The 27,182-nt window shown below is 43.0% G+C and overlaps 1 protein-coding gene across 1 annotated transcript in view; it reads right to left on the bottom strand.

The window, feature by feature from the left end:
* The window catches only part of XPR1 (xenotropic and polytropic retrovirus receptor 1), a 207,051-nt gene that overhangs the window by 44,515 nt on the left and 135,354 nt on the right, over positions 1-27,182 (bottom strand). The window contains exons 4-9 of the mRNA XM_090047853.1: positions 18,382-18,605; positions 12,922-13,071; positions 12,494-12,577; positions 11,635-11,716; positions 3,196-3,383; positions 2,760-2,939 (exon numbers count right to left, since the gene is read on the bottom strand). Coding sequence (XP_089903979.1) covers positions 2,760-2,939; positions 3,196-3,383; positions 11,635-11,716; positions 12,494-12,577; positions 12,922-13,071; positions 18,382-18,605 — 908 coding nt within the window. The remainder of the gene's footprint in view (positions 1-2,759; positions 2,940-3,195; positions 3,384-11,634; positions 11,717-12,493; positions 12,578-12,921; positions 13,072-18,381; positions 18,606-27,182) is intronic.

Genomic DNA, 27,182 nt, shown 5'->3' with positions numbered 1-27,182 from the left:
TTTAAAAAGGAAGTCGAAAATCTGAGTAGCCAATAAAATTATTAAAAAGACAGAAAAAAAGTGAGACTTGACCAATCTGAGTAACTGCATGGGAAAACAAACAAACAAATGGTTAAGTCCTTCAATCTGGAGGACAAAAAAGTAATGTCCACAAACTGTAAACATAAGGTAGACAAAATTTAAGCTAGAAATATGGGGCCAACTGTTAATAGGGAAGAAAAATAACTATCAGAACAATTTTTCAAAGGCTTGTAGTGAGCTCACCATTACAAGTTTTTAAATCAAAAGTAGATTTTTCCCCCCTAAAAGGACCTGCTCTACTTAAAAAAAATGAATGGATCAAAGCAGAAAACTTCCCAGAATGATTCAGACATATGAGACTAGATCTCAAAGCAGTCCTTGCTGTCTTTATAATCTATGACTTGCATCTGTTTAGTGTATTTATATAAATTAAATAGAAAAAAGGGACCTGCTCTGAGTAGTGCTTGGATAACTGTTCACATTGTGGGGTACCACTCAGAGTACCTGTGAAAGCAGTTTTAAAAAGCATGTAGAACACAGTCTCAGTAGTCAAATGAACAACATATGCTTTCCCAGATGATTGGAAAAGGGCAAATATAGTGCCTATTTGAAGAAAGGGAAGAAGGAGGATCCCGGGAACTACAGACCAGTCAGTCTCACCTCAGTCCCCAGAAAAAATCATGGAGCAGGGAACAATCCGCACATATTCACCAAGGGCAAGTCATGCCTGACCAACCTGACTGCCTTCTATGAAGAGATGACTGGCTCTGTAGCTGCAGGGAAAATAGCGGAAAATAGCGGACGTGAAATACCTTGACCTTAGCAAAGATTTGATATGGTCTCCCACAGAATTCTCACAAGCAAGCTAAGGAAGTATATGTTGGTTAGATGAATGGACTGAAATGTGGACAGAAAACTGGCTGGATCATCAGGCTTAGAGGGTAGTAGTCAAAGGTTCAATATCTATTTGGGCAGCCAGTATCAAGTGGTGCCCCAGGGGTCAGTTGGTCCTGGGGCTAGTTTTGCTCAATATCTTCATCAGTGATCTGAAAGATGGCACACAGTGCACCCTCAGCAAGTCTGTGGATGACAAAGCTGTGGGAAGTAGTAGATACACTGGAGGGTAAGGCTGAGATTCAGAGAGACTGAACAAATTGGAGGACTGGACCAAAAGAAATCTCATGAGGTTCAATATGGACAAGTGCAAAGTCCTGCATGTAGGACAGAACAATCCCATGCACCGCTACAGGCTTGGGGCCAACTGGCTAGGCAGCAGTTCTGCAGAAAAAGACGTATGCGTTACAGGTGGCCAGACTGGGGGCTAAAAAGAAAGGAGAAAGGAATATTACTGCATCTGTAAAAGAAGCTTTAAGTATGACATGGTAATTCATTGACTAGTGAAAGGGAAAAGGGCCAGAAAGGAACCAAAGAGTCTCCAACTCAGTGTTTCTACCATCAGAAACTTGAATGCTTAAAGAAATGGTCACCAACCAGTTGATCTCGATTGACTGGTAGATCATGGAGCCTCTGACAGTCGATCTCAGTCTATCAGAAACTCCACGATTGGGAGTCGCAGGACACATGTGGCTGGGCTGAGCCACTCGCACTGCCATCCAGGCTGGGCTGGGTGAGTGGGGTCAGAGTCCAGGCTGCTTACCTGGGAGGCGGGGTGACGGACAGGGCAAGGGGACACAGTAGATCCTGGGGTGCCAAACAGTGATCTTTATCATAAAAAGGTGGGAGACCACTAGCTTAAAGGTTAGTTAGTTGTGTGCACCTACAGCATGTAAGTAAAGCCATATTACTTTTTGCCTTTGAAATGTTCCTGATAATGTCAGTTGTTTATTCTCTATATTCCCTGGAGAATATGCCAAGACCCCCAAATCAAAGGCTGCATCTTTCCTCCTGCAGATCACTCAGCAGTTTTCCAAGGCAGACTGGATAAAAAGCCTCAGTGGAACCTAGCAGCTCAAAATAACAAATGAGACAGTGCAGGAACCAGCACTTTATTAATATAAAAGGGACACATGGAATGAGGTAAGGTGGGAGCAGGGATATCAATGGGTCAATATGTTTGAAAACCACTGAAAGTTTCAGACTCACACTTCTAAACCTAATATTGAATTAATGAGCATGTTAATATAGTTTTGCATTTAAGTTCCCTGATTAATGGCAGCAGAAACTGTTTTTTTCTGACCAAGAAAGGGTATAGAAAATCTTAGCCCTTAGGAAGTACTGTTTCAAGTTATGAGCACGACAGAAAATAACCTTAGCAAAAGTTTGCCACTCAGAAACACACCATTCTTTCCAATTGAGAACTGGTGTGTTTTACATTTGGGCAAAACTGCATTTTATTAGTTTTGCTTTCATTTTTGTAATCCTATCCAAATTGCTTAAGGTGAGCACACACAGGACATGAGCAAAGGTCCATGTGCACGCACAGTTCTGAACATGTGAACATTTATATTATATCCTTGGTGTGAAGACTATTACAGATACAGAACAGACTGGCAAAAAAACAAAAAACACTTCTGTAACAATATTCCCAACAAACACAGGTAATTTCTTAAGCATGACCCTGTCCCATAAGCATACACCCTCAAAGCACACATACAAACTCTGTGGCATACGCTTCAGCCTGAGAACTGCTAACACATTTTCATGCACTTCAACTATTAGAACTCAGTCACCCACAGCAATTTCTCCCAAGTTTTATAAAGTCCCAGACCCAGACTTACCAACAGTTTGAGCAGCCAAAACCGGGACTTGTAGTACAAAGTTTTGGTGGGATTGATGAGAAAAAGCAACATAAATCCATACAAGATGAGTGGGTTCACCTGCATAGGGATGTAGGTGAATTTACCAAATATACATGCCAGCAGGCTCAGGCACCACAATACCCCAAGGAATCCAGCAATCTAGTAAAAATGGGGAAGAGGAAAACAAAACAAACAAACATAGTTATACACGTGATAGTTCATTGTGGGATTCAGAATTGCTTTATTATCATTATACAACAGAGAGCAATTTTCAACAGTATAATCAAATCAGGCACCAGTAGCTTCCTCTTCTGGACTTGGTAATTGTTTTACAATTCTATGCCAGGAAACAAGACATGATTTATCTTGCAGACACTCAGACCTCACAAGTGCTTTTGTGACTTGTTTTGTTTACCTCAAAGAGATGCTGATGGGACAAATTGCTACGAGGATTGAGTTCAAAGATGAGGACATGGTTCACTCCAGCCTGTCTCCAGCCATATGTGTTGATGCCCAGGAGAAAAAGGAATTCTATCAGGAGAAAGCCACCTCGATAGATTCTCACCAGTGGCCACACATTTGGTCCCTCTATAAAAACCACACCTGAAGGGGACAGAAATAAAGTGCTTAATACAAACTACGCTGCAGACCAAAACAATTCTCTGCTTCTTTGTGCTGATCCTACAACTAGACAAGAATAGGGTATACTTATTTATAGTACTCTAGTCTAGCCTAAGTACTCTAGTTATTAGAACAAGATGGGGAGACAGCACTTTGCCTTAATGCAGAGAGGTTCAGACATATGACTGAGGTGGATAGGAGAACATCTGTCACTTGACCTCAGTCAAGAAACAGAAGTAGCATTTGGCTATTCAAGGTGTTTCTTTGGCTAGAGACTGAACTTACATATAAACCTATTTAAGTGATCAGAAACGGGTTTAAACCCGTAACAGAACAGAAGTTCAGTGCACATATACAAGTTGCAAAATGGCCAAAACTGATTAAACCTGGTTGAATGTAGTATTAGACATAAGCGATTTGGGTCAAACTGGTTTATGGAACTTCTGTCCCAGAACCCTTCCTGGTTTAAGTTAAATTAGAGTCCCCCAGGATCCCAGCATGCTTTTCGGCCCTGGGCTGGGCTGGACTATCTGCTCCAGAGAGCAGGGCTGGCCCCTCCCCTCTCCTCCCTAGCCAGAGCTCCAGCTGGCTGAGAAGGAGGTAGAGACTGCAGACACAGTAGTGTCTGCTCACTCCTCAAGCAGGGATCCCCCACCCCCCTCTCCCACAGCATCAACCCCAGAGGCACAGACCCCATCCAGCATGTGGTCATGGTCACACCAACCCCATGGTAACTAATGCTGAGAGGTGTCTATGTGTGTGTCTCTCCAGTTTCACTGGAACAAAGACAGACGGAACAGTGTCCGCTTAGGGGATTTTGGAGCTAATCAACAGGTCAGCTAGTAACACATCCACCATTCTTCCTTAAAAATGCTTTGCAAAAAGCTGTTTAAGAAGAACTTGAACTAATGAGAGAGATTTTGTTTTCCTGATGGGCTGAAACTTTGTGGTTCTGATAAGCTCCCTGCTGGCTTGCTGTCAGTGTGGAGGACAGAGAAAGGTGTGAGAAATGACCTGGTTTGCAATGAATGTAGGGCCTGTCAGTTTGCTGCAGACAGTATGAAGAAGCAGGGAGAGGGAGATTGAAAAGCTCAGTATCACCAACAGATGCGTGCAGGCCACACAAGCAGTCCTTCCCCCCCGCCCCTTTTCTACCCAGGGTCTGGCAACACTCCTGCTCCTTGAGCGGCGAACAGGGGTTGGGGGGTGGGGAGACAGTCTGGCGAAAGCTGCTTCCCCCTCCCCCACCAGGCACACCCTGGCTGTGGATTGTTCAGGCCAGGGTGGGGGGTTTAAAACCCTCCCTAATCATAGTGTCCTGCTGGAACCTGGCCACAACCCCCTCAGCACTGTGTAAGGGAAGGGAGGAATTGCTCTAGCGCCCCCCAGCTTCTAGCCTGAGCCACTAAAGGCATATGCTTGCATTCCCTGAATCAAAAGTGAATGTCTACCCCCTTGCAAATTGGTTCAATCTCTGAAAGTTAGTCTAACCTGCAAAGATTGAATCAATTCAGGCTTGGGCTTTTTGAATGTCTGTTTTTTATGGCCAAATGATCAGTTAAGCTTTACTGCATATTCAGGATTACATTAGTCTTCCCAAACTTTGCCTCCTATGAGAAAAATCAGGCTATCAGTAATTTTTTGTCTTTTATAAGTTCTTTTTTACCCAAAATCTTCTGCTCCCTGGTAACTGAATCTCTTTCAACTATTTCTGAACATTTCTTGAGAATTACTAGCTAATTTCATCTCTTACTCTGGCTATTAACAGCACCCTACTTGCCTAGTACAAAACAAGGAGTGAGGTCAAGCTGTAGGCAGTCCCAGCAGAATCGTGATTCAAAGAAGCTCACTCAACATTCTTCACAGGCTATGTAGTTAAACTAAAAGACTTGTTTGCCCCTAAATTCAATACACCACACTGAGTGCTGTCTCCTGGGCTATACAAGGTGACAATACTACAACTGTATTCAACAATTATGTGTCATATAAAATATTGCACTTTGTTTTTGTGTATTCAGTGCTGCCACCTGAAGTGGCAATCAGTAATTTAAAGTAGAAACTCTTTATCTAACATAGATGGGTTTGTAAAATTTTATCATTCTGATTCCCTGAAGCAAGGTTTGTTATTGAAGGGAAAGTAAAATCATTGTTTTCATCAATTTCAGCTTCACTCAGCATCTTCCTCCTGCCTTTCATTCTTTAAGGGTAGCTAGAACACTCAATTTAAATTCTGTATCATTTTTTCACTCTTTTCAACCTCCCTTCGCATGAAATCATGTTTTTTAATCATTTTCATCCACCTGTCCTTCATTCATATTTTATATAAGTTGGGATTACCAAGAAAATTATGGATAAAGAGGAATTATTCAGGAACTGTTTTAAATGTATAATGCATTAGGTAACATTGACACAAGTCAGCAAAATAAATTAGCATTAAAAAGGATTTCAGCCAAAAATGGTATACACCCTGGAAAGGACATTACTGAGGTTGGGCCAGTGAAACTATGCATCTGATGTTTTGGGTTTTTTTTTAAAAACCTATGTGTAGGTCAGATCAAGAGGGTTATTTGCAAATATAGGGGGAAAGTTACTCATGAAAAGGGAAAAAGGAAGTGACTACCGGTTTCATAGTTTGTAGGGTTGGAAGGAACCTGAGCAGATCATCGAGTCCAACCCCCTGCCATGGCAGGAAAGAGTACTGGGGTCAAACGATCCCAGTAAGGTGTTCATCTAGCCTCCTCTTAAAGACCCCCAGGGTAGGAGCCAGCACCACTTTGCTTGGAAGTTGGTTCCAGATCCTAGCCACCCTGACCATGAAGTACCGCTTCCTGATATCTAGCCTAAATCCACCCTCTGCCAGCTTGCGACCGTTATTCCTAGTCACTCCTGGGAGTGCTTGGGGGGGACAGGGACTCCCCTAATGCCTGCTGGTCCCCTCTGACTAGTCTGTAACAGGCCACTAGATCCCCCCTCAGCCTTCTCTTGTGGAGGCTGAACAGGTTCAGATCCCATAGCATCTCCTCATAGGACCTCCCCTGCTGCCCCCTGATCATGCGAGTGGTCCTCCTCTGGACCCTCTCCATGTTGTCCACATCCCTCTTGAAGTGTGGCACCCAGAACTGGATGCAGTACTCCAGCTGTGTGGAGCTGTGCCGCATAGAGGGGGAGTATCACCTCCTTGGATCTGTTTGAGATGCATCTGTGGATGCATGACAAGGTGTGGTTGGCCTTCCTGACTGCATCCCCACACTGCCAGCCCATGTTCATCTTGGCATTGATGATAACTCCAAGATCCTTTTCTGCCTCTGCATTGACGAGAAGGGAGCTCCCCAGCCTGTAGGTATGGTTGATATGCTCAGTGCAAAGAAGTCCTGACAATTCTGAACACAAGCTGCTTGCAAATGTTAAAAACAAAAAACCATCACACTTTACCGGAAGAAGTAGTACATTACTTCAATCTGGCCCTGCAGCATCTGTATAGATCAGGCACTGCAGCAGCGCTTTCTGGCTTTTTTATCTAATAGCTGATTTAATCAGCCAAAAAAGCCTCACTAAAGCACCTGATCTATACAGATGCTGGGCACACTGGGTTTAACTAACATGCTGCCTCTTCTGGGTACGTGCTGGGTTTGGCGTGCGCGTAAAAGCAGTCTCAGTGATTATTTTGTAGGAAGAAAAGATATGTAATGGATTCCTTAGATTGAATAGCTGGATAGAGTTGTCCTGATGTAAAAACACAGCCTAAAAAATCCACAGTTGATCAGAAACCCAAGTGAACACCTTATAACGTCATACTCCCTTAAGAAGGATAATGGTTGGGGGCTCACACACAGGACATAGGAGTGAGATATTCAAAACTTTGGGGTGACTAATATCAGAAAAGGTGATACTAGGCAAAGTCAACAGACAGGCACTGAAAAGAAACGATGGGAGCCTTCCTCCCCGCTTCCTTTTTTATATTTTGAAACTAGAAGATGCTATATCCAAATTAACTTCCACCATATTGCAGTTAGATACGATTTCCTAATCTTTTCTTTACCTTCCAATACATTTTTGCTCAAGATTTTCTAAAAAAAACTTCTGCCCCATGTGAAGATGGCCATGGGAGATGAGATATAACAGTGCCATATCCCAAACCTGCCAGTTTTTCTGACTAACAAATTTCTAGTCATCCCTCCCATTTATTTTATGGAGAATGGTTCTTTGTCTGTCGAGAAAGCTTTAGGAGCCAACCCAAGTTAGAAAAATTAAACTGTGAAGAACTGTAGAGCTGGAATATCAGAAGAATCACTTATGAGTTCTTGCTAGGTCTAATAGGGCTTGTCCTATTATGTGTACCAGGCCTCCTGTCAATGTGATATACAGAAGAGCCTGAATACCATGGAAGAAAACAGACCTTGAGGCCTATTTGAAGCTCTGAAAATAAAATAAACGCTTGAGTGCCATTCAAGCTTACAGTATTGCATTCCGTGCAACATGGAATAGTGAAAATAATGTACTTTTCTGCATTGTTTTCTACATGATCTGAGATGACCCAAGAATCTAAGGAACTAACCTTTTGGGTAAGGACAATGAAAAGTCTAGCAGGAGGAATACCACTGAAATCAGTTTGGGGTTCAAACATAAGTCACTTTCTAACAAATATTTTCTTTTTAAGCTATGAGTAATTCTGTTCTGGGAAGTGAGAAACTAATGACTAGCCTGAACTACACAGTGGGAAGAGTGCACAAAGTCTTTTCTACGCTGCTCCATCAATGCACATAAACCTGACCTGCCACTCTATTATTATGACAGCCCTTATTTCTGCTGAGTAGATTTTTTTGGTATGGAAAACTGCATAGTGATTCTGTGACAGCACAAATTATGTTTAGGACAACATTATTGTTTATTTGTTGCCCCATCCAGACTTTTATATCCAAAGTCTGATACACAACACTTTTTGTTTAACCCACTATTCCATCCAGCTCCAATTCCTTTGGTTAGATGGGGAGTGATTTCTGGGAGCAGGATGGGAAGGCGGGGCTGGAATTGGGATCATGGGGCAGTGACAGCGTGGGGCCAGGGCCTGTGGCAGAGCCAGTCTGCTCCCTGCACAATGGATTGTGACCAGTCCAATCCAGAACGGGGTGGAGCGCATGCCCATGACCTCACCCCCACTGCCCCTGCCCCAACACAGGTGTGTGGAGGCAGCCCAGTACAGCGTAACTGTAAACTGGTGCAGCCTGGCAGCGCAGGATGGCCCCAGTGGATCATGACCAGATTAGGCCACTCCACATTGCCAGGCTGTGGTGCTCTGCAACTGCACTGAACTGGGGCTACCCATGCAGGGGCAGTGGGGCCAGATCGAGGGCATGCAATCCGCCCCCATCCTGGGTCAAGCTGATCATGACCCATCGTGCAAAGAGTGGATCACGCCTCTGCCCCAGCCCTGCCGCTATCACTGGCCCATGATCCTAATTCCACCCCCGCCTCCCATACTACTCCTTGATGTCTCTCCCTATCTGCCTGTCCTGCTCCCAGATGCACCATCCCATCCACCCAGTTGAGCATGCTGTGCCCATAGGGGCCACTTACAGAGTTTTGGTGAGATGTTGTGGGTGCAGGGAATGGGGGACCTAACCGAACCCACAACAGCTCACCAAAACTCCCTAAGTGGCCCTTCAGCCCAAATAATTACTCACCCCTGCTTTGGATGCACTTGCTGGAGCTACCACCATGCGTGGATTCTTGCCAGCTACTCCAAACCCAGGTTTATAGCTGTCTTTTTTTTTTTTTTTAAATTAGAAGCTATGGATGTGTTTTGTTGTTATGCATTCCAGCACAATGCCCATCTTGCAAATTACAAATTCATGACCTTAAAGTTCTGTCTATGAAGCCAACTATTTATCGATTCAGGAAAAGCTACTAATACGTTCATAAAAGAGCATCTAAGTTAAATGAAAAAAAACCATCTTTACAGTTAGTTATAACACAACTTCCATTTCCTAATATTTGCAGAAACTCGCAGATACCAGATCATGCCATCTCACAAGAATACAACAATTAACACTGGCTTAGATGCATACATATTTGAAAATTAGGATTGTGTTCATGAGTTCATCACTGATGCTGTATTGCTTTTTTATTCCAAGCACTTGTGTGCTTTCAAATTTCACAAATTAGGAGGCAAACATCAACAAAGTTAGCTTTAACCACAGCTTTCAAAGGTCACATAGGCAAACTACAGACAAACCATGAAAAAACTATGCATCAAGAACTGTGCATGTATGTGCGTGCACACATATGCAGGCAATAATCTGCCTCTGTGATGGAAAACAAGGAAAATAGTTTAAAACAGCTTCCAACATATACTAAATACAAAAATAACAGTTTAAAAATTGTTTTAAAACTTTCTCTTGTGCAAAATATGCATTGATCTGCTGGTTGTTTACTTTGCATTATTTGAACAGACTACTGTGCCACTGGGAACAGAAGCCAGGCCTTTTCACGTGCAACTGAAAACACTGACTGCAACAAAGCAAAATTCTTCCTCTGAATTAATGGAATGGCTTTACATTATTCTGATGACTTTGGGTAGCATACCCCAATAAGTGGACTTCACATGGACCAGAGACCAACCAAATTAAGACAAGGTCCAGGATATATGAGAACATGTGTGCTTTCCATATATGCTTACCAGCAAAGCAATATATTGCCAAGTCAGGTCCATGTAAGTCAAACAAAGCCTAAGAAATTCCTGGAAGAAAACTCATAGAAAGGATGGAAGTGCATGATATGAAGTTGGTTGAAATGGGTTCTTCTGTCTTCCCACCTGGAGTTCTACAAGCACATAACAATACCTTCTTCTAGTGCAGGAGTCAGCAACATTTATAGGCAGAGTGCCAAAAACACCTGCAGCCTCAACTTGCAAGATGTTGGTGTGTCAGCGGCAGATGGCACAGGAGCTGCAAGAGGCCTGATCCCCAGCACAGGCCTGGCCCCTTTCCCGAGGTGCAACTGTCAAGCAAAATGCCTTCATGTGCCACGCTCTGGCACATGCCAGGGGTTGCGTACCTGTATTCTAGTAAGTCAATACTATAGAAAACCTAGAAACACACCAGGAAGAGTAGTAGTGACTGCTCAAGGGTACTATTAGAAATAAGCCAACTGTAAAGTTGGCAGGAGATTCCACCAAGAAGATAAGTAGGAATCCAGGAACATAACCAACGTATATAAATATTACGTATTAAGGCAGGGGTTTTCAACCTTTTTTACTAAGTATACCTTCAGCAGTCAGGCACACAGCAGGGTGGGGAGGGGGGCACATGGTTGAATACAGAGGGAGGAGGGGTAGCGTGTGACCAAATGTGGAGTGACGGCAGGACAAGGTGGTGGGTGGTGCGTGCAAGCTCCCCCACATCCAGCCAGGCAGGTGGCACTTGTGAAGTCTGCAGAGGGGCACCATTGCCCTTTCCCCCTGCTCCCCCCAGCCCTGCTCCTTGGGGGGCAGTGGTGCAGGGTGGTGGGTGGCAGTGCTCTATCTCCACCCACCCACACATACCCCCTAAGGCTTTTCCATGTATCCCCGGGGGTACACATATCCCCAGTTGACAACCCCTGTATTATGGTAAAGAAAAACTGAATTAAGGTAGTAGTTTACTAGCTTGGTTTGACTCAGACTACCAAATCTTCTAACTAGGATTATTTTGATTAATCCAATCCAGTTACTAGACCAGAAGTGGGCATGATGGCAGATCCAGCCAACGGCTGGACTCTATTTTCCAACATCCCCTGCCTGCATCTCTATGATTTGTTTCCATGGAGACCCCAGCAGTGGTGGCACTGTGACGGTGGGGCCAGGGTTTCCATGGAGACTGGCCCCAGCAGCACTGGCAGGACATGCAGCTGGGCAGGGAGCTGCTCCAGGACTGGGATCTTGCAGCAGTGACAATGTGGTCCAGAGCCGGGACAGAGCCGCAATCTGCTGCCTGCATGCCCCTGCCTGGGGCATGCGGGTAGTAGATCACAGTTCTGGCCTGGCTCCAGACTAGCCTGTCATCACTGCATGATTCCGGTCTCAGAGCAGCTCTCTGCCCAGCCACGCACCCTGCCAGCACTGCTGAAGCTGGTCTCCATGAAGACCCTGACTGTCACAACTCTGACGCTGTTGGGGTCCCCATGGAAACCGGCTGCAGTGATGTGCGCAGGGGCTGCTGAGAAAGAGTACGCTTCAGGCCTGATCTAAAATACATACCTGAAAGAATGACAGTAACATTCAGCACAATGAATATTCCACAGAATAAGCCGACCCTGAAGGTAGTCCATGCTGGTGCAGGCTGTGAAAAGAACAATAACCAGGTTAAAGATAAATGACTTCTACTGCTGCATATGAATTTCAGAGTAAGTTTCAAATCAGAGGATGCAGTATTTTGGCCTATGATTTAATACTTCCTTTCCCTTTCAATAAAGTCTCTTAAATATAACAAGTACAACTGGGCACTAGCCAGAAACATTATGGCTATGTCAAAACAGAGCTTAATAGTGTCTTAATATCTTCCAAGAGATTTGCCAGACCTTCGCACAAACATTCCAGCATAGGATAGATAGCAGAGCACAGCCAGAACTAATAGAAGATGAGGAATGTTAACATTTCTATCTATTATTCACCTCTTGATTCATGAACTTGCTCCAATGCACTAACATTTGAAGACCTACTTCCAAATCCTACACTGAAGTAGGTTACATTTCCCAGAAACCATTAGCTCTGATGAGAAAAATCAAGCTAATTACCACACATCACCACACATACATAGTGATCCTGCTTCCAGTTCAGGGATACAGGACTAGACTGGAAGCAAGGCAATAGTTTGAAGAGAGACCCATACAGAGCTAGCATGGGTCTCCCTTCAAGATGTTGCCTTATAACATATAGACATACATCAAGTAACTTCAGATGCTAATCATTTCTCATATGTCAGGTAGGAACACTCATTTCAATTTATTTGTACTTTTAAATACTGTGTGGGGGAAGAAGAGTAAGATGATAGGGTTAAAATGTAATCAGTCACTAACAGGTGAGAAAAACAGGCACTACAAGAACCAAGTGCTCTCACCTGGGCTGCTCCCAAGGGTGGGACACGCAGACGCTTCATGGCCTTCTGTCTATCTCCATCCTCTAACTCATTGGTCACCACTGTCTACAGAAATAAGGGTCACAAGAATTTAATGCAGATCTCACCCAAAAAAGCATATGTTGCATGTTAATTATGTCAAGTTACTACACAATACCACTGAACAGATCCTCATAGTGCAAGTCACCTGCTGAAGCCAAACCCATGATTAAGATGCAAGTAACTGAAGCCAGAAGTGGCTGCACTTTTAAATCTGTTAATAACTGTAACAGCTATTAAGACAATTTATTCAGTTTTTAAGTACAAAGAATTGATATTATGACTGGTGAACAGAGAGAGAAACCAACATTAAAGAAAAAAATTATTTATCCACATAAAGGGAAAGCAATACACAGGCTAGCATTCTCTACCTCTGTCTCAGAGATGAGCTGGTTGATCTTCTTGCAAGTGTAGAATGGTGCCACTTCCACGTGGGCCACCCGCCAGTCTGCACCACGCGTTGTCTCCAGAATCTTGTCATGCTTCTTCAGGATCTTACGGAACCCTGTGAAATTCAGGTTCTAGAAACAAGGCAAACACAATTTTAGCCTCATCGAAGACTGAAAGTTGAAAGCTGGAAATATTTCAGGGGCAGCAGAAAAGGAACAGTTATTAAGGCTTGTTAGTCATCTAACAGAAAATACTCCAGAAGGTTTTTTTTTGTTTTTTGTTTTTTAATCTACAGAGCTATTGTATGAAGGAATACAAACTATGGAAAATAACAGCAGCACTGAATAGACTGAGGGAGTAAAATACTGGAGACTGTTTACAAAGAATTAATAAAACCTCTTGTATTATTTAGGCTTATAAGAATAACATATGCAACACAGCTAATTATTAAAATGGAGATAAATCAATATGAGATTGCAAATTCAGAGATGCAGTTATTCCATTACCATCTTACACACTTAGCTGTATGTAGAGGCCTTGCAAAAGTTAACAGCAGGTGATCTCAGTGGCAACTGGATTTCACCTTTTGCTCAAAATGAAAAATGTTGCCACCATAATTAAAAGCTACTTTTAAAAAAAAAAAAACAAATGAATGTAAAATCATATTCCAAGTTAAGAAGCTTGAGTTAACCTTGGCCAGAAATAAAATATTCTACATTGCAAAAAATAAAGTTTCCAAATTTCCCTTTCTAACTAAATGACTACCATTTTTTCTGATGAAAATTCACTGTAGGTAACTGTGTTTTGGGCATACCACATTCTAATTTTGAATTTGAGGGTTCTTTCATATGGGAAGTATAGCAGCTCATTGAAATATAGTTCATATACTGCATTCATAGCAGTTCAACACTGCCAGCTGCTGCAATAAACTCACAATCACAATTTATACCTGCAGTGGTGGTTTTGTAAGAAATATACTGCATTCTGCCTCGCTTTCTTATCTAGGTTTCACATCTATTTGCCATTTTTCCAACAGAACAGGCTCTTTCTAGTTCCTTTAATTCAAAGGCAACATTAAATGTCAATTCTAAGAATGTAAAAAAGTGAAGTAACATTACGTAAGGCCTATCTTTGCACATGAAAATCTTGTAGATGTTTAAAATCTGACCAATCTAGTCCAGTCAAGTGTGTTTATTCCTTATAAAAGTATTCTGTACACTAAGTATAAAATAAGACTAATGTTAAAGGAAGCAGTGACTATACTAAAGGCACTAAAGAAGACCCAGAGTAACAAGCTAGGAAAGAGGGATAATATTTATGGTATGTATAAGCCCAGGTCTATGTAATCAATAAAAGACTGTGTATTCTAAGAAAAGACTGTGTCAGCACTATCCTTATTATTAACATAATTTATATCCTATCTTATCTAGAACATGTGCATAGGCGTGGCAAAGGTCCTTAAATAGTGGCTGATCAGAGTGCCAACCTAAATATTGACTTTCACTTTTTTAAGATATGTAGTATTGTACAATACATAGTTATGAAAAAGACAGGAAAGCTCACAGCAACTGGCAGGAGACAGAAGGGTGCTATGATGAGATATTTGATATGCTAAAACAATGAACTCTTCAAAGAGTCAACCCACAGCACTCCATGATCCACTGAACCAGTTCATCCAAGTGTTAGCAATATAGATGGAGGGGGGGAAAAAAGTATGCCCGCATGCAAAATCAAGCCCATATATTTGTTCAGAAAGAAACAGAAAACAGTAGAATTCAGTGCCTTTGGGAAAGATTCCAACTGTTCTACTGAAATTATTTTCAATCTAATTATGCTTGGAGTGATTTACTACCAGGCCCACATAATGTAGAAGGGAAAGAAGAGACAGGGAGATGGGAGTAGGAAACCCAATGCATTAATGATCTGTATTACTACAGACAAGAGACTTTAATTACTTTCCATTGGAAAACCTAGCGTTTCACCCCTGAGACAGCAGAGCCTTATTTCATAAAGTTAGAATGAAAAATGTAACAAAATGACATTTTGGTCAGATTCTTCTGTAGCCCTGAAGTGAATCATTTCATTGACTAAAGAAGTGATTAGAGCTCTTTAACTCTTGCGTTCCTCAGGAAGCACAGGCAGTTAGTGCGTTATGCATCTCAGAGCTCTTCTACTGGAGTATTTTCCTTTGGCAGCTCAAGTTCTATGATTCCCAAACTGAAAGGTTAAAAAGTTAGTGCAGTTATACCTGCAACCTTAAACAAAAGATTTTGTCAAAGAGAACATGCAGAAATCATTTACTTAGCCTGCATTTTCTTTAATACTTTTTCATATTACTGAGAATAATCCTGTTTGAAAAGAGCCTTCCAACCTTGCCTTCTATTTCTGTTGCATATTCAAAAGTGAAGGCTATAGTAAGCCTGAATTAGATATCAATTTGCCATGGGGGAAAGGGGAGATGAATGCCACACAGACCAAATGACAACCTAATCTATGCAAAACTAGGTAGGATTAAACAATGGGCTCAAAAGGACTTGCTTATATTTAAATATCCTTTAGAATCCTCATGATCAAACACAAAACAAATTTGTATTCTTAGCTAAAACATATTTAATGCCTTCAGCACTTATTTTCTAGCCCATTTGTAGATTTTAATACCGTCTTCCATTACACATTATTCATTATCTGGATTTCCAAAGATTTACTTTATGAATCATATTATATTTATACATGCTACATTATGAAGAGATTTTGTGTTTTCTACACTGAATTCAAATAGTTCATGACTAACAATACCAAGATCCCCTTTTATTTGCATATGCTCAAATTAATTTCTCCCCTGGTGAGAATTAGCAAATAAACGCAATCCAGAATCCATACTGTAAAGTTGTGGCTTTGTTTTTGAATTCACTTCAGAATCTCTAGTATGATAGATGATTGGCTTTTTCCTACCAATAACTGGATAATTAATATCACTTCATAGGCATATAGCCTCTCGTTTTGAGGACCTTAAAAAAAGACGCTCAAATTTTCTTGTTCATACTCTACTACCATCCTAGTAGTCCACAAAAAAATACCTACTTGTTTAAGCTTTCTTTTTCTTTCGTTATAACCCAACTCAAAAGACCTCAGTATTACATGTCAGCCACAGCTCAACAGCACTGTAAATGTTTGACATATTGCTGCTTCCCACTCACTTTTGTGGCTTCTACACAGATCAGTACAATTTATGCTGACATTCCAGTTATAAGAATCTTCCCACCAGGTTTCAGCTATGCCAGAACTTGTTAACACTTCTAAGTTCTTACTTCCCACGCTGCCTGCTTTTGTGTTCAGGCACTTTTCTTAATACACATATTCTTTGTCCTCAATCTGAAAACAATTTCAATTAATTTCTTTCCTACCTAGCATAAAGCCTCAAAAGAAGCCCTACCACTTTTGAAAGCAGACTATTTTGCTTAAGTAACAATTGCCAAATCTGAACAGTCTGAGAATTTAGTCACTAAATCTTGGCAAAGAAAATTATTTTCTTTTGGTAGAAACCAACCAATGAATATGCCAGCCACTTTTTCAAAGCAGACATCTAATTGTCTTTAACTTCCTTATCAGGTCACATAAGTGATTCTTGGTAATGTAGTGCAAGAGATTCTTTACCTTCCCATTCCCAGGAGTACAATACAAAGAAAAAATGACCAACATAAGTGGCTAAGCAAAAGCTTTGAGGTCAAATACCCATAAGGCTGTACTCTTCCTAAAACACTGGTTCTGAAATATTTTGATGTGCCTTAGCTTGGAAGGGCCTGTGCCTTTGTACAGTTATCAACATGCTCCAAATTGTAAAGGTGGGGTGGGGCAGCAGTGTGGGAGAGGTTTCAAGCTTTCCACATGAACACCTATTCTTCCACATTGTTTTACCAGGAAATGAGCAAAGATTTAACATTACTATACCTACTTTAAAATTTTGAACTAGTAACTGAACTAATCAGAGAAGTACAAGTACTTCTAGTAGCACCGGAAGTCAGGCTGCAAGCTAATCTTCAGCCATTTTAAAACTATTGGGCCAGTATTTTCCACCTGAGGAGCCTAATGTAAAGAAGTATTTAAACCCTCTGTTTAGGTATTTAAATAAGTGCCCTAGCATTTGGAAGTGCTTGATAAAAACACACTGACGTCAATAAAAGCAGGAAGTCCTCAGAACCTTTGAAAAATGAAACCCCACTAAATCCTTATTTACATTCTAGGCTTTTATACAAAATCCTTTATTCTAAATTCAGTGTGGAATTTTGGTTGGTAAACTTCTCTAATGGACACCTCATTTAGGAGAACATAATGGGAACATTTCATTTTAGACAACTAATTTAAAATAGCATGTTAAGTTCACAAGCTTAAAAAGCTGTAAATAAATTTTAAATGCAACTCATGTATGGTAAGGTATTTTCAAAATAATACTTTAAATAAAAAGAAATTAGTCAACATTATGAACTGCTCTGCAAGCCTTTAAAGGAAAAAAAACACCCTCAAGATTAAGTTTTTTGGAATACAAATCAGTTTGTGGCACTACTGCATCCCTTTTGCTGTTATGATTCAAATATGCCGAAGATTTTGTTTTACACAGGTTTCCCTAGCTTTGCTGTACATGTGTTCCTGGAAAATGGTGCATAACTCAAATTCACATGAAGTGAACCCTCTTTACAACGTAACAAATAGGGATAAGTGCCAAGACCTCAACTATACTGACCTCCAGACCCACTTCTACCACTTTTACAAGACCATTTTGGTACTCACCAACACCAGACAGTACATACAAGCACAGGGCACAATCATAATGGGGCACACAACTACAGAAACACATGTGGCAGACAATGAGTGAGGAGCACAGAAGCACACAAGAGACTGTATTTTGGTGCATGTCACTCCCACAGTGCAACATACAAAACAGCTGGCTGTGGACTTCAACCACACTGATCACATAAGAGTAAATCTACCTCACCTATAATGAATTTTTGGTATAAAAAGGGTCATCACATAAGAGCAGATTCGCACATACAGAACCCACATAAAGTGAGGGAAACCTGTACATACTTCAAGGCTAGGAACTTTTATGACAACATAGCCTTCAAAATTTTGGTTACATTTTACAGAATTAAACAGGAGTTAAAAACTCATGAAAAAGTAAGTTTTAAAAGGAAATGCTGATGCAACAGGAGATGCCATAAAGTGAACGATATTATTATGGTAACTCTAGGAAGAAAAAATGTGTAAAAATCTTGTGCTTCTTCCTAAACTTGCAGGTCCAGCTTTAAACAGAAGTTTGTGGCACCAAAGTTACTGTAGTGACCCAATTTCTTTCCCATTCTCAGTCCCAATTTTCTGACCTCTATTTAATTTTAGGATCAAGAATGATTATGGAGCTCAGGAAAACTGTTCCCTTTTGTAGGTACCTGATAGTTCTGCAGTAAGATGAGGCTGAGGTAGAACTCGCTGAAGGCCAATTTCAGGTCTTTGATGTTCCTGTGTTGGACACGCTCCTCATGGGACAGATGGAAGACTGGCTTTCTGCGTTGCCGCAGCGTGGAAATTCCACTAGCTTCCCTCTGCGCATCCAAAGTTGATTGAAGTTCATTCTGAAGGGTAGCGGACCTACGCTGAGCTTCTGCAAGCTTTTCTGTTATCAAGGAAAAGGAAATGTCAAATATCATGAACAGGCAGGGAACAACTTGTCTACTGAGGCTCTTGTGTCTCACCAATACCATGCTTATCCTCCAGCTGTTGTACTCCTGCAAGGGAAACAGATATCCACCACTAATCCTTAAAGTTCAATACATATGTAAAGTCTGACTTTCTAAAGCTCTTTCTTTCCAAAGACCTTCCAAATAACTTATGAGCGACTGCAGCTCTCAAAAATCCTGAGATATAGGTATGTACAGATCACTTTTTACAGAATAGGCCAGAGATAATGTGACTTTTCCTTTATTATGAGTCAAAGCAGTAGAAGAACTAGGAACGGAACCAGAGCTTTTAATTTCCTGTTCAGGGCTTTCATTTCTAGACAATGCTTCCTCTGGAATTCACAAGATAAAAAGAATTCCAGCAGACAACATCTGTGCTCAACTGCTCTCTGACCTCCACCTGTAAATAGAGGCTATAAGATGACCCCAAACAGACCTAGTCAAAACTCACAATATACTGCCATTCTGCAATACCATAGCGGGAGACAGAAAATATCTGCTGCCCGTTATGCTGTCTGAAAACCAAAGCACTCCATAAAATACAAAAGATGTAAGTAGCATAACTATAGAGGGAGGTGGGCAACCGCAGCACTAGTCTTATGTGCCAAAGGAGCAGCGCCAGGCAGAGAGGAAAGGCATGGCACAGAACGAGTAGCCTGGCCTGCTGACCTGGCCACCACTCCCAGCAGCATGACTGCAGCTGCTGCCCACCATGAACCACCCAGTTGTGCCTCTGAATGATATCGATAGTTGAACTTACACATCTTCACTTGTCAAAAATGAGTCATAAATCATTAGGGTTGCTAAGTAAGATGCTTTTTCTTGTCACTCCTCTTATTAGGCCACACTCAGGATAGGTGTACCATAAAGCTTGCTAGCTAATAATGCATACCCCTCCCCCAACAGTCAATCAAGGCAACCACTTTGTTTCTTTGAATTCCACAACAGGCCAGAACACACAACATTTCATATGGGAATAAAGAAATCAAAGAAAGCAAGTGGGTCAAGTTTCAGATTATCAATTGCAGCGGGGGTTATCCTTTTTGGCAGGCATGCCACTAATTGGCCTTGTGCCTTTCCCCTGCTGCACTGGACCAACCATCTGTTTTGAGTAGATCACTGGCTTTCAAGACATCTAGTCAGCTATTGGAAACTGGTAGGCCATACTGACGAGTCGATAAATCAACTCTTCGGACTGGTCCTTTAGAAGAGATAGCTCAGAGGGCAGTGCTGGGCAATCAAAAGCTTTCACAAAAGTAGATGACTCAAAAGACTTGAACATCCCTGTGAGTAGTTTCAGGATTTTGTGAAAGGGGATGCAGGAGCAGTGTCTGGTACTGCTGACATGCCTGCATCCCAGCTCCCCATCTCATCACCTCTAGGCAGACACACCATGCTACCGGAGCAGCAGAGGGGACTTTAAGTCCCCGAAACAGGTAAGAATCCTGTCCTGTTTACCCACCCAGTCAGCACCCCTCCCTTACCGTCTGTCCTCAGCACCATGTCCTCTTCTCAACCCATGACTGCTGCTGTCTCTCGCTGACTGGGGGGAGGGAAGAGGAGAGGAGGGCTCCACAACCATTCCTGCCCTGCTCCAGCTGGGCTCAGCAGGGGCAGCAGTGGGTGGGTTCATCTCTGCCCAGTCCCCTTGGTGTTCTCTGCCAGCCCAGAAGCAAGTTCCGGAAAGGGAAACCCATCTGTTGCTGCTGTCCCTTGCTGATCCCAGCTAGAGTGGCTCTGGAACCCATCCCCCCACAAGGCTCCCAATTCATTTCACAGGGTGGTAGTTCTAGAGCAGCATTTCCCAATCTTTTTCATCCCATGGCACACTTACCCAAACTTTTTCATCCTGCAGCCTTTCCCATCCCACAGCACACTGGCTGAAAGCGAAGTGGAGGTGGGGAGTAGTGCACAGCCAAACACAAAGCAGGGAAGTATGTGACCAGATGTGAAGGGCGCAGGGAGAGGTGGTGGCATGCAGCCGAACGCAGAGAGGTGGCAGCGCAGGGTGGCAGTAGTGACAACACTGGCTGAAGCCCCACCCTGCCGGGAGTCAAACCCATCCAAGATCCCACAGCATACCTGGTACTGTCTGGTGGCACACACTGTTCTGGAGCTTTCAACACTTCCTCCCCTCAATAAGCTGGACACAGCACCAGTAGCACGGGACGGAAACATGCTTCAAAAACAGAGGAAAAGGGAGGGGGTGCCAAGAATGGAAGGGGAGGAGAGGATTCTTACGCAACTTAGGGATTTAAAATCCCCACTGCTACTACTGTGGCATGGTCCAAGAGGGGTGCATCCATACCACTGCACCCCCTCTGGATCCAACACTGAACTTCCCCATCCTGACTCTTAACTCTCTGTTCCAATTTATTCCAGTTGAACCCAAGATATTACAGGCCTGAAGTACATCATGAGAAAAAAGAATATATATTAACTATGAAGAGGAAGGAATTTTTAGTTAGACTGTTTCAAGTTGTTTTTGTAACACCCATTTCACTTCAATGAAAATGCCAGTATGAATTAAAGAGTTCTTTGTTAAATAATCAAAACCCCTTCAATTAGGCTGTTCAGCACTCATCTCTGATCACCCACTAGTTCAACAAAAGCAGGGAAAAAAAATAGTAAAAGACTCAGAAAAATAAAAGTAATATCCTAGTGTCTTTCTATATAAGTAAGAAAAACAAAAATGGTATAAGCCTAATTTCTCAAAACTACTTTGTAGATAACTTCATACAGGAAAAGCTCCATCGACAATGAAACCAATCAAAAGCCACTCTTACAGGAGCTGAGAAAACAGCTCCCCTTCAACACAACAGGTGGCTAGTGACCTCAATAGAAGGACATAGGTGCCTGTACACCAAAGCCAGAAGGATGGGGAACAAGCAGGAGGAATTAGTCCTCCTGCTTTCCACTGGGCACTATGATCTAGCAGGGATCACAGAGACCTGGTGAGACTCCTCTCATGACTGGAGCATAGCCGTAAAGGACTACATCCTTCACAGAAGGGATTAGGTAGGAAAGAGAGGTGGGGGTGTTGCCTCCTATGTGAAGGAGCAGTACCTCTCCCTACAGGCTGATGTTGGCCCCAAAGAAGAACAGCCTCAAATCCTCTGGGTCAAGCTCGGGGGCGGGGGTGGCACAGCAAGATAGACCTGACTATAGGTGTATACTACAGACCGCCTAACCAAGGGGAGGAATTTGATCTAGTGTTCGCCTGTGAACTAACACAGGTCGCGTGTGCACGGGACATGGTTGTCATGGGTGACTTCAACTACTTGAACATCTCCTGGGAGGAGTGCTCGGCCAGCTCAGATCGATCATAGTCCTTCCTGACCAGCACCAAAGAGCTTTTCTTTGACTCAGGAGGTGCACAGGCCAAGTAGAGGCAATGCAGTTCTTGACCTGGTCCTGGCCAAAGGAACTGACCTGGTGACCAACTTACACATAGAGGGCAGCCTAGGCGATAGTGACCATGAAATCATTACATTCATGGTCTGTCACAAGGTTGACAAAACAAATGCCAAGCTCAAAGTCTTAGACTTCAAAACCGTAAATTTTAATAAGCTTGGGTCACTAGTAGAGAATGCCCTGAGAGACCAAGGACCACAGGTAAAGGGAGCATGAGAAGAATGGTTATTCCTTAAGGATACAATCCTTAAGGCTCAGAGAAAATCCATTCCCTTATGGAGAAAAAGTAGCAGAAGGGTCAAAAAACCCTCTTGGCTAAGCAGGGAAGTTGCAGCCATCCTACAGAAAAAGACAGAGGTGTACAACAATTGAACCTTGGGACAGCCCCTAAGAAAGACTACTTGACAATGGCCCACATATGTAGAAAACAGATTAGGCAAGCTAAGGCAGAAACCAAATTACAACTAGCTACAAGAATCGAGGGACAACAAGAAGTCCTTCTTTAGCTACATAGGGAGTAAAAAGAAAACAAATGGGAGTGTGGGGCTGCTGTCTTAATGCCTCAGGATACCTGGTCACTACCACTCAGGAAAAAATGGAACTCCTAAATGAGTACTATGCCTTGCTCTTTCACAAGACCAAGGGGAACAACATGCCAGGTAGGACACAGAACGAGCAGGGCAGGACTGACGCCATTCCCACCATTGCCATAGAACTGGTATATGATCAATTTAAGAAATTAGATGTATATAAATCATCAGGACTCGATGAACTCCACCCAAGAGTGTTGCAAGAGTTGGCCAAAGTAATCGCAGAGGCAAAGGTCTTTAAATATCATGGGCTTCTGGAGAAATCCCAGAGGACTGGAAGAGGACCCATGTTGTGCCCATCTTCAAGAAGGGGAAGCGTGAAGACTCAGGAAACTACAGGCCAAGTAGCTTAACTTCTATTCCAGCAGGTCTCATCTGACCAATCTAATTTCTTTCTATGATCAGGTGACTTATCTGCACGAGAGAAAAGCAGTTGACAACATATACCTCAACTTCCAGAAAGCCTTTGACCTGGCATCCCACAAGGTACTGATCAGAAAACTGGAGGATATTGGGCTCAACTCCGGGACCATTGAGTGAGTGTGAAACCGGATGCAGGGTAGGACACAGAGTCCAAATGAATGGATTGGTGTCATCCTGGCAAGATGTAGGCAGCGACCCCAGAGGTCGGTAGCTGGCCCAGTAGTGTTCAATATCTTTGTCAAAGACCTGGATGAGGGGGTGAAGAGCCCATTGGCTAAGTTCGCGGATGACACTAAGATATGGGGTTGTGCGAACACACCGGCAGATAGGCTGCAGACACAAGCAGACCTAGACAAGCTAGCATGCTGGGCAGAACAGAACAAGATGAGGTTCAACATAGAGAAATGCAAAGTGCTGCATCTGGAAAGGAAGAATCCCCAGCACACCTACAGGCTGGGCACTGCTAAACTGACCAGCACTACAAATGAAAGGGAACTGGGGGTAACAATAGACACCAGCAGGAATATGAGGTGGCAATGAAATGCAGTAGCCGCTAGGGCCAATAAAACCCTGGCATTCATCAGTCAATGCATCTCCAGTAAATCCAAAGAAGTGATTCTCCCACTTTACTCAACACTGGTGTGGCCGCAGCTGGAGTATTGCGTCCAGTTCTGGGCGCTGCATTTCAACAAGGACGTGCTAAAGCTCGAGAGGGCCCCAAGAAGGGCCACCCGCATGATCACGGACTTGCACGGCAAGCCACATGAGGAGAGGCTGAGGAACCGCGGACTCTTCACCCTTAAGAAAAGAAGGCTGAGAGGGGACCTGATTGCGGCTTGCCATTGTATCAGAGGCGTACATCAGAAGCTCGGTGAACAACTGTTCACCAGGGCACCCTGGGGAAAAACTAGAAACACCAGCCATAAACTCCTGGAAGAGAGTGTTAGGCTGAACTTTAGGAAAAACTTCTTTACAACTAGGGTGCCCAGATTATGGAACAAGGTCCCCCCAGAGGTGGTACAATCATCTCCCCTAGAGGTCTTCAAGAGAAGACTGGACGGTCACCTGGCTGGGGTCATCTGACCCCAAATGTCTTTCCTGCTCATGCAGGGGGCTGGACCCGATGATTCTCTGGGGTCCCTTCCAGCCTTATGATTCTACCTTTAAATTATTAGAATATTCTGCTTTAAAAAACAACATCTAGGTTCTTCATATTTTTATTTTGGGAGCCCATCAAAGGCAAGAGGGATTCAAACAACCTAGCAATCAATCTTTACTTGCTAAAATACCATGTTATGGCTAAGACGTGCAGAATGAAAATCAGCATAATATATGTTACTACAGCTCTTTAAAATATCTGCAGTTGCTTAAGGCACATGCAAAGAACAGAAGGAATCAATTTCTTAACCTGCCACAACCCTCACAGTGTTTGTTGGAACTACCTTCATCTTCAGCAACGCAGCAGGATTTCAAAAATCATTTTTAAATAAGTTGCTAAACAGTGTTGGAAAACATAATACCCATTCAGATGCTGAAAAAAAACCTAATGGTGTTACTGCACTCCACATGCTTCAGCATCCAGTAATTGCAAAACCAAAATGATTGGCAACGACCAAAGAGAAAAAGTGATATCTTTTGAGACAGTTGCCAAATTCTGTCTCTGTCAATCATGTTCTTAGACTCACCCATTACTTCCTGACCTGACACAGGAGCTCTAAAAAGTCAAGATGCCTGCTGTCAATTTATGTGCTCTCTGCTGACTGCAACCAGATACTCTCTGCAAACAGAAGGTCAAACAAAGAAGGGCCAACAAACAGGCTAAGGAACTTGCTGTACAAAACAAGCCTGCCATAAGTTTACCTCTAGTGTAAGCAAGGTACATTTGAGTTTACCTAGTGCAGATAAACTACTAGGAAAGATGTGGATATTTGTTTCCCGAGTTAAAAGCCACAATACTCCTCTAAATACATCACTCCCAGCAAGTATTCAAAACAGTAAAAACATGACCCATCTAACTTCCAATAAGATAAATTTTTATACCCTACCTACGAGTGTTTTAGAGCAGAATTTAAAGAAAACTGTTGCACATGGACATAAACAGTAATCAATAGGGATCCACATTTTCCATTTGCTACAGGAAAATGTGGAAAAATGTGGATTTCCACCTTTAAGGGAAAAAACTGTGGGTTTTCCCTTGCAGGCTGGCAGCATTGCAGCCTGCAAGGGACTGCTTGGGGCTGGAGGGAGAGAGGAAGGAGGATAACTGGAGGCAGGGGCATCACGTGCATATGCGTGTGCACACACACGTGGCCAGCATACAGCCAGGCAGGGTGGTGGGAGGAGACTTGGCAGCTGGAGACAAGTAAGTCTAGGGTGGGGGGAAGGCACTGAAGGGCCAGGCCAGGGGAAGGGGTGAGCAGGTGCCTGCCAGTGCTAAGGGAAGCAGTCCAGGCCCCAGGGCTGCAGTGGGGAGTGGGGACTGAGGCAGTGCTTCGTGCCACCGGCAAGCCCAGTTCCAGAGCAGGGGATGGGGGCGTAATCCTTCAGGGCATGGTGGGGCACCACACACTGCCCTGTGCTGCCAGCTGTGGCTGGGGCTCCGGTGAAGTGGGGAAGACCAAAGTAGCAGCATGAAGCCAAGCATGGCTCTGGCCAAGGCCATGCTGCAGGCAGCTGAAGAAGGATGAAGGGCTCCAGGCAATCTCCATCCTGCCTGCAGCAGCTGCAGCAGCTTCCACTTATGAAGGCAGCAGTGGAACGAGTCCGGCCCCAGCATGGGTTGGAGGGAAGAGGAAGGGATGCCTGTAGCACACCCCACCCCAGGCTGGGTCTCTTGTGTCGTGCCAGGAGGCCTGGCCATGGCTCCTCCCTCTCCCAGGCAGTGTCTCCCAGCAGCATGTAGCCACCCCTGCCCCTAAGAGCACGGGCACCAATCCCCAGTGGCCCAGCCATGAAGCTCCCTGCTGCCTGCAAAGGACCCACACCCTCTTCCCTCACTGGAATCCTATGAGTCCACATGGGGCTGGGCAGGGGGCTGCTGGTCAGGAGTGAGGGGCACTGGCAGTGCAGGGAGGCTGCGACTTGGGAGTGGGGGGCAGGGGCAGGACACTGGCATATCAAGGATGCTCAGCACCACAAAAGCAAGCGGGGGGGGGGGTGCTGCGGCAGCTGGCCCCACATCCTGGTGAGCAAAGGGGGCAAGGGGAGCTCTGATTTTCCATGATAAAAAACCACAAAAACAAATGCTGAGATGTATAGATATTTATAATTTTATAGTGATTGAGGCATTGGTAGGCTTCCAAATTGCTTTAAAATTGTAAATAAAACATTTTGTTAATCTGATACACACACACACACACACACACACACAGAGTGGCATTTCTTTTCAATCGTAGAAAATTATGGGGGTTTTAAAATCAGAGAATTGGGATTTTTAAACTGAGAAAACCAGTAATCTGGTAATCTATTACATATTCATACTCATGGGCAAAAACTGTTTTATCTATTGACATGGATAACCGTAAAAAGTTATAGTGATTGAGGCATTGGTAGGCTTCCAATCAGTTCACCACAGCTACATCTGTACCATCTGGAACACTCTGAAAGCCAAACATTACTAAATCTGGCATGATTCTATTTCTTTTTTTTTTGTACTTGTTCTTCCCAACAAAACTCTTGTTCCCTTTGTAAATTCTTCAACTACTTTGGTTTACTAACTAATTTAAAGCCTAATTTTCCTATATCTAATTGTGCTTTTAAATCATTTAATTATTCATGACATTTCTAAAAATTGTTTAAACTCCAATTTGAGTAACATAACATACATTTAAAAACATTAACAACAGAAATGAACAATAATTCACTTTTAATATTCAGATATAACTATCAGACTATTCGTTAGCATGCACTTCTAGTGGAATTCTCTGCATGTTTTTTCAAATGTCAGTTTTGCTTGTTATCATGTGCACTGTAGTTTAATTTCTTTGGGTTACCATTTAAGGATCATAACTGTAAATCAGACTGCATGTAGCAGTTCCCTTTGATATATGAAGGAATGGAAAGCAAGACAGGTAAAGATTATAGACT

Source organism: Crocodylus siamensis, chromosome 5 (genome assembly GCF_052110815.1).
Source record: "Crocodylus siamensis isolate JL-2025a chromosome 5, ASM5211081v1, whole genome shotgun sequence".
Classification (NCBI taxonomy): domain Eukaryota; kingdom Metazoa; phylum Chordata; order Crocodylia; family Crocodylidae; genus Crocodylus; species Crocodylus siamensis.
This window is presented reverse-complemented; position numbering and strand designations above follow the sequence as displayed.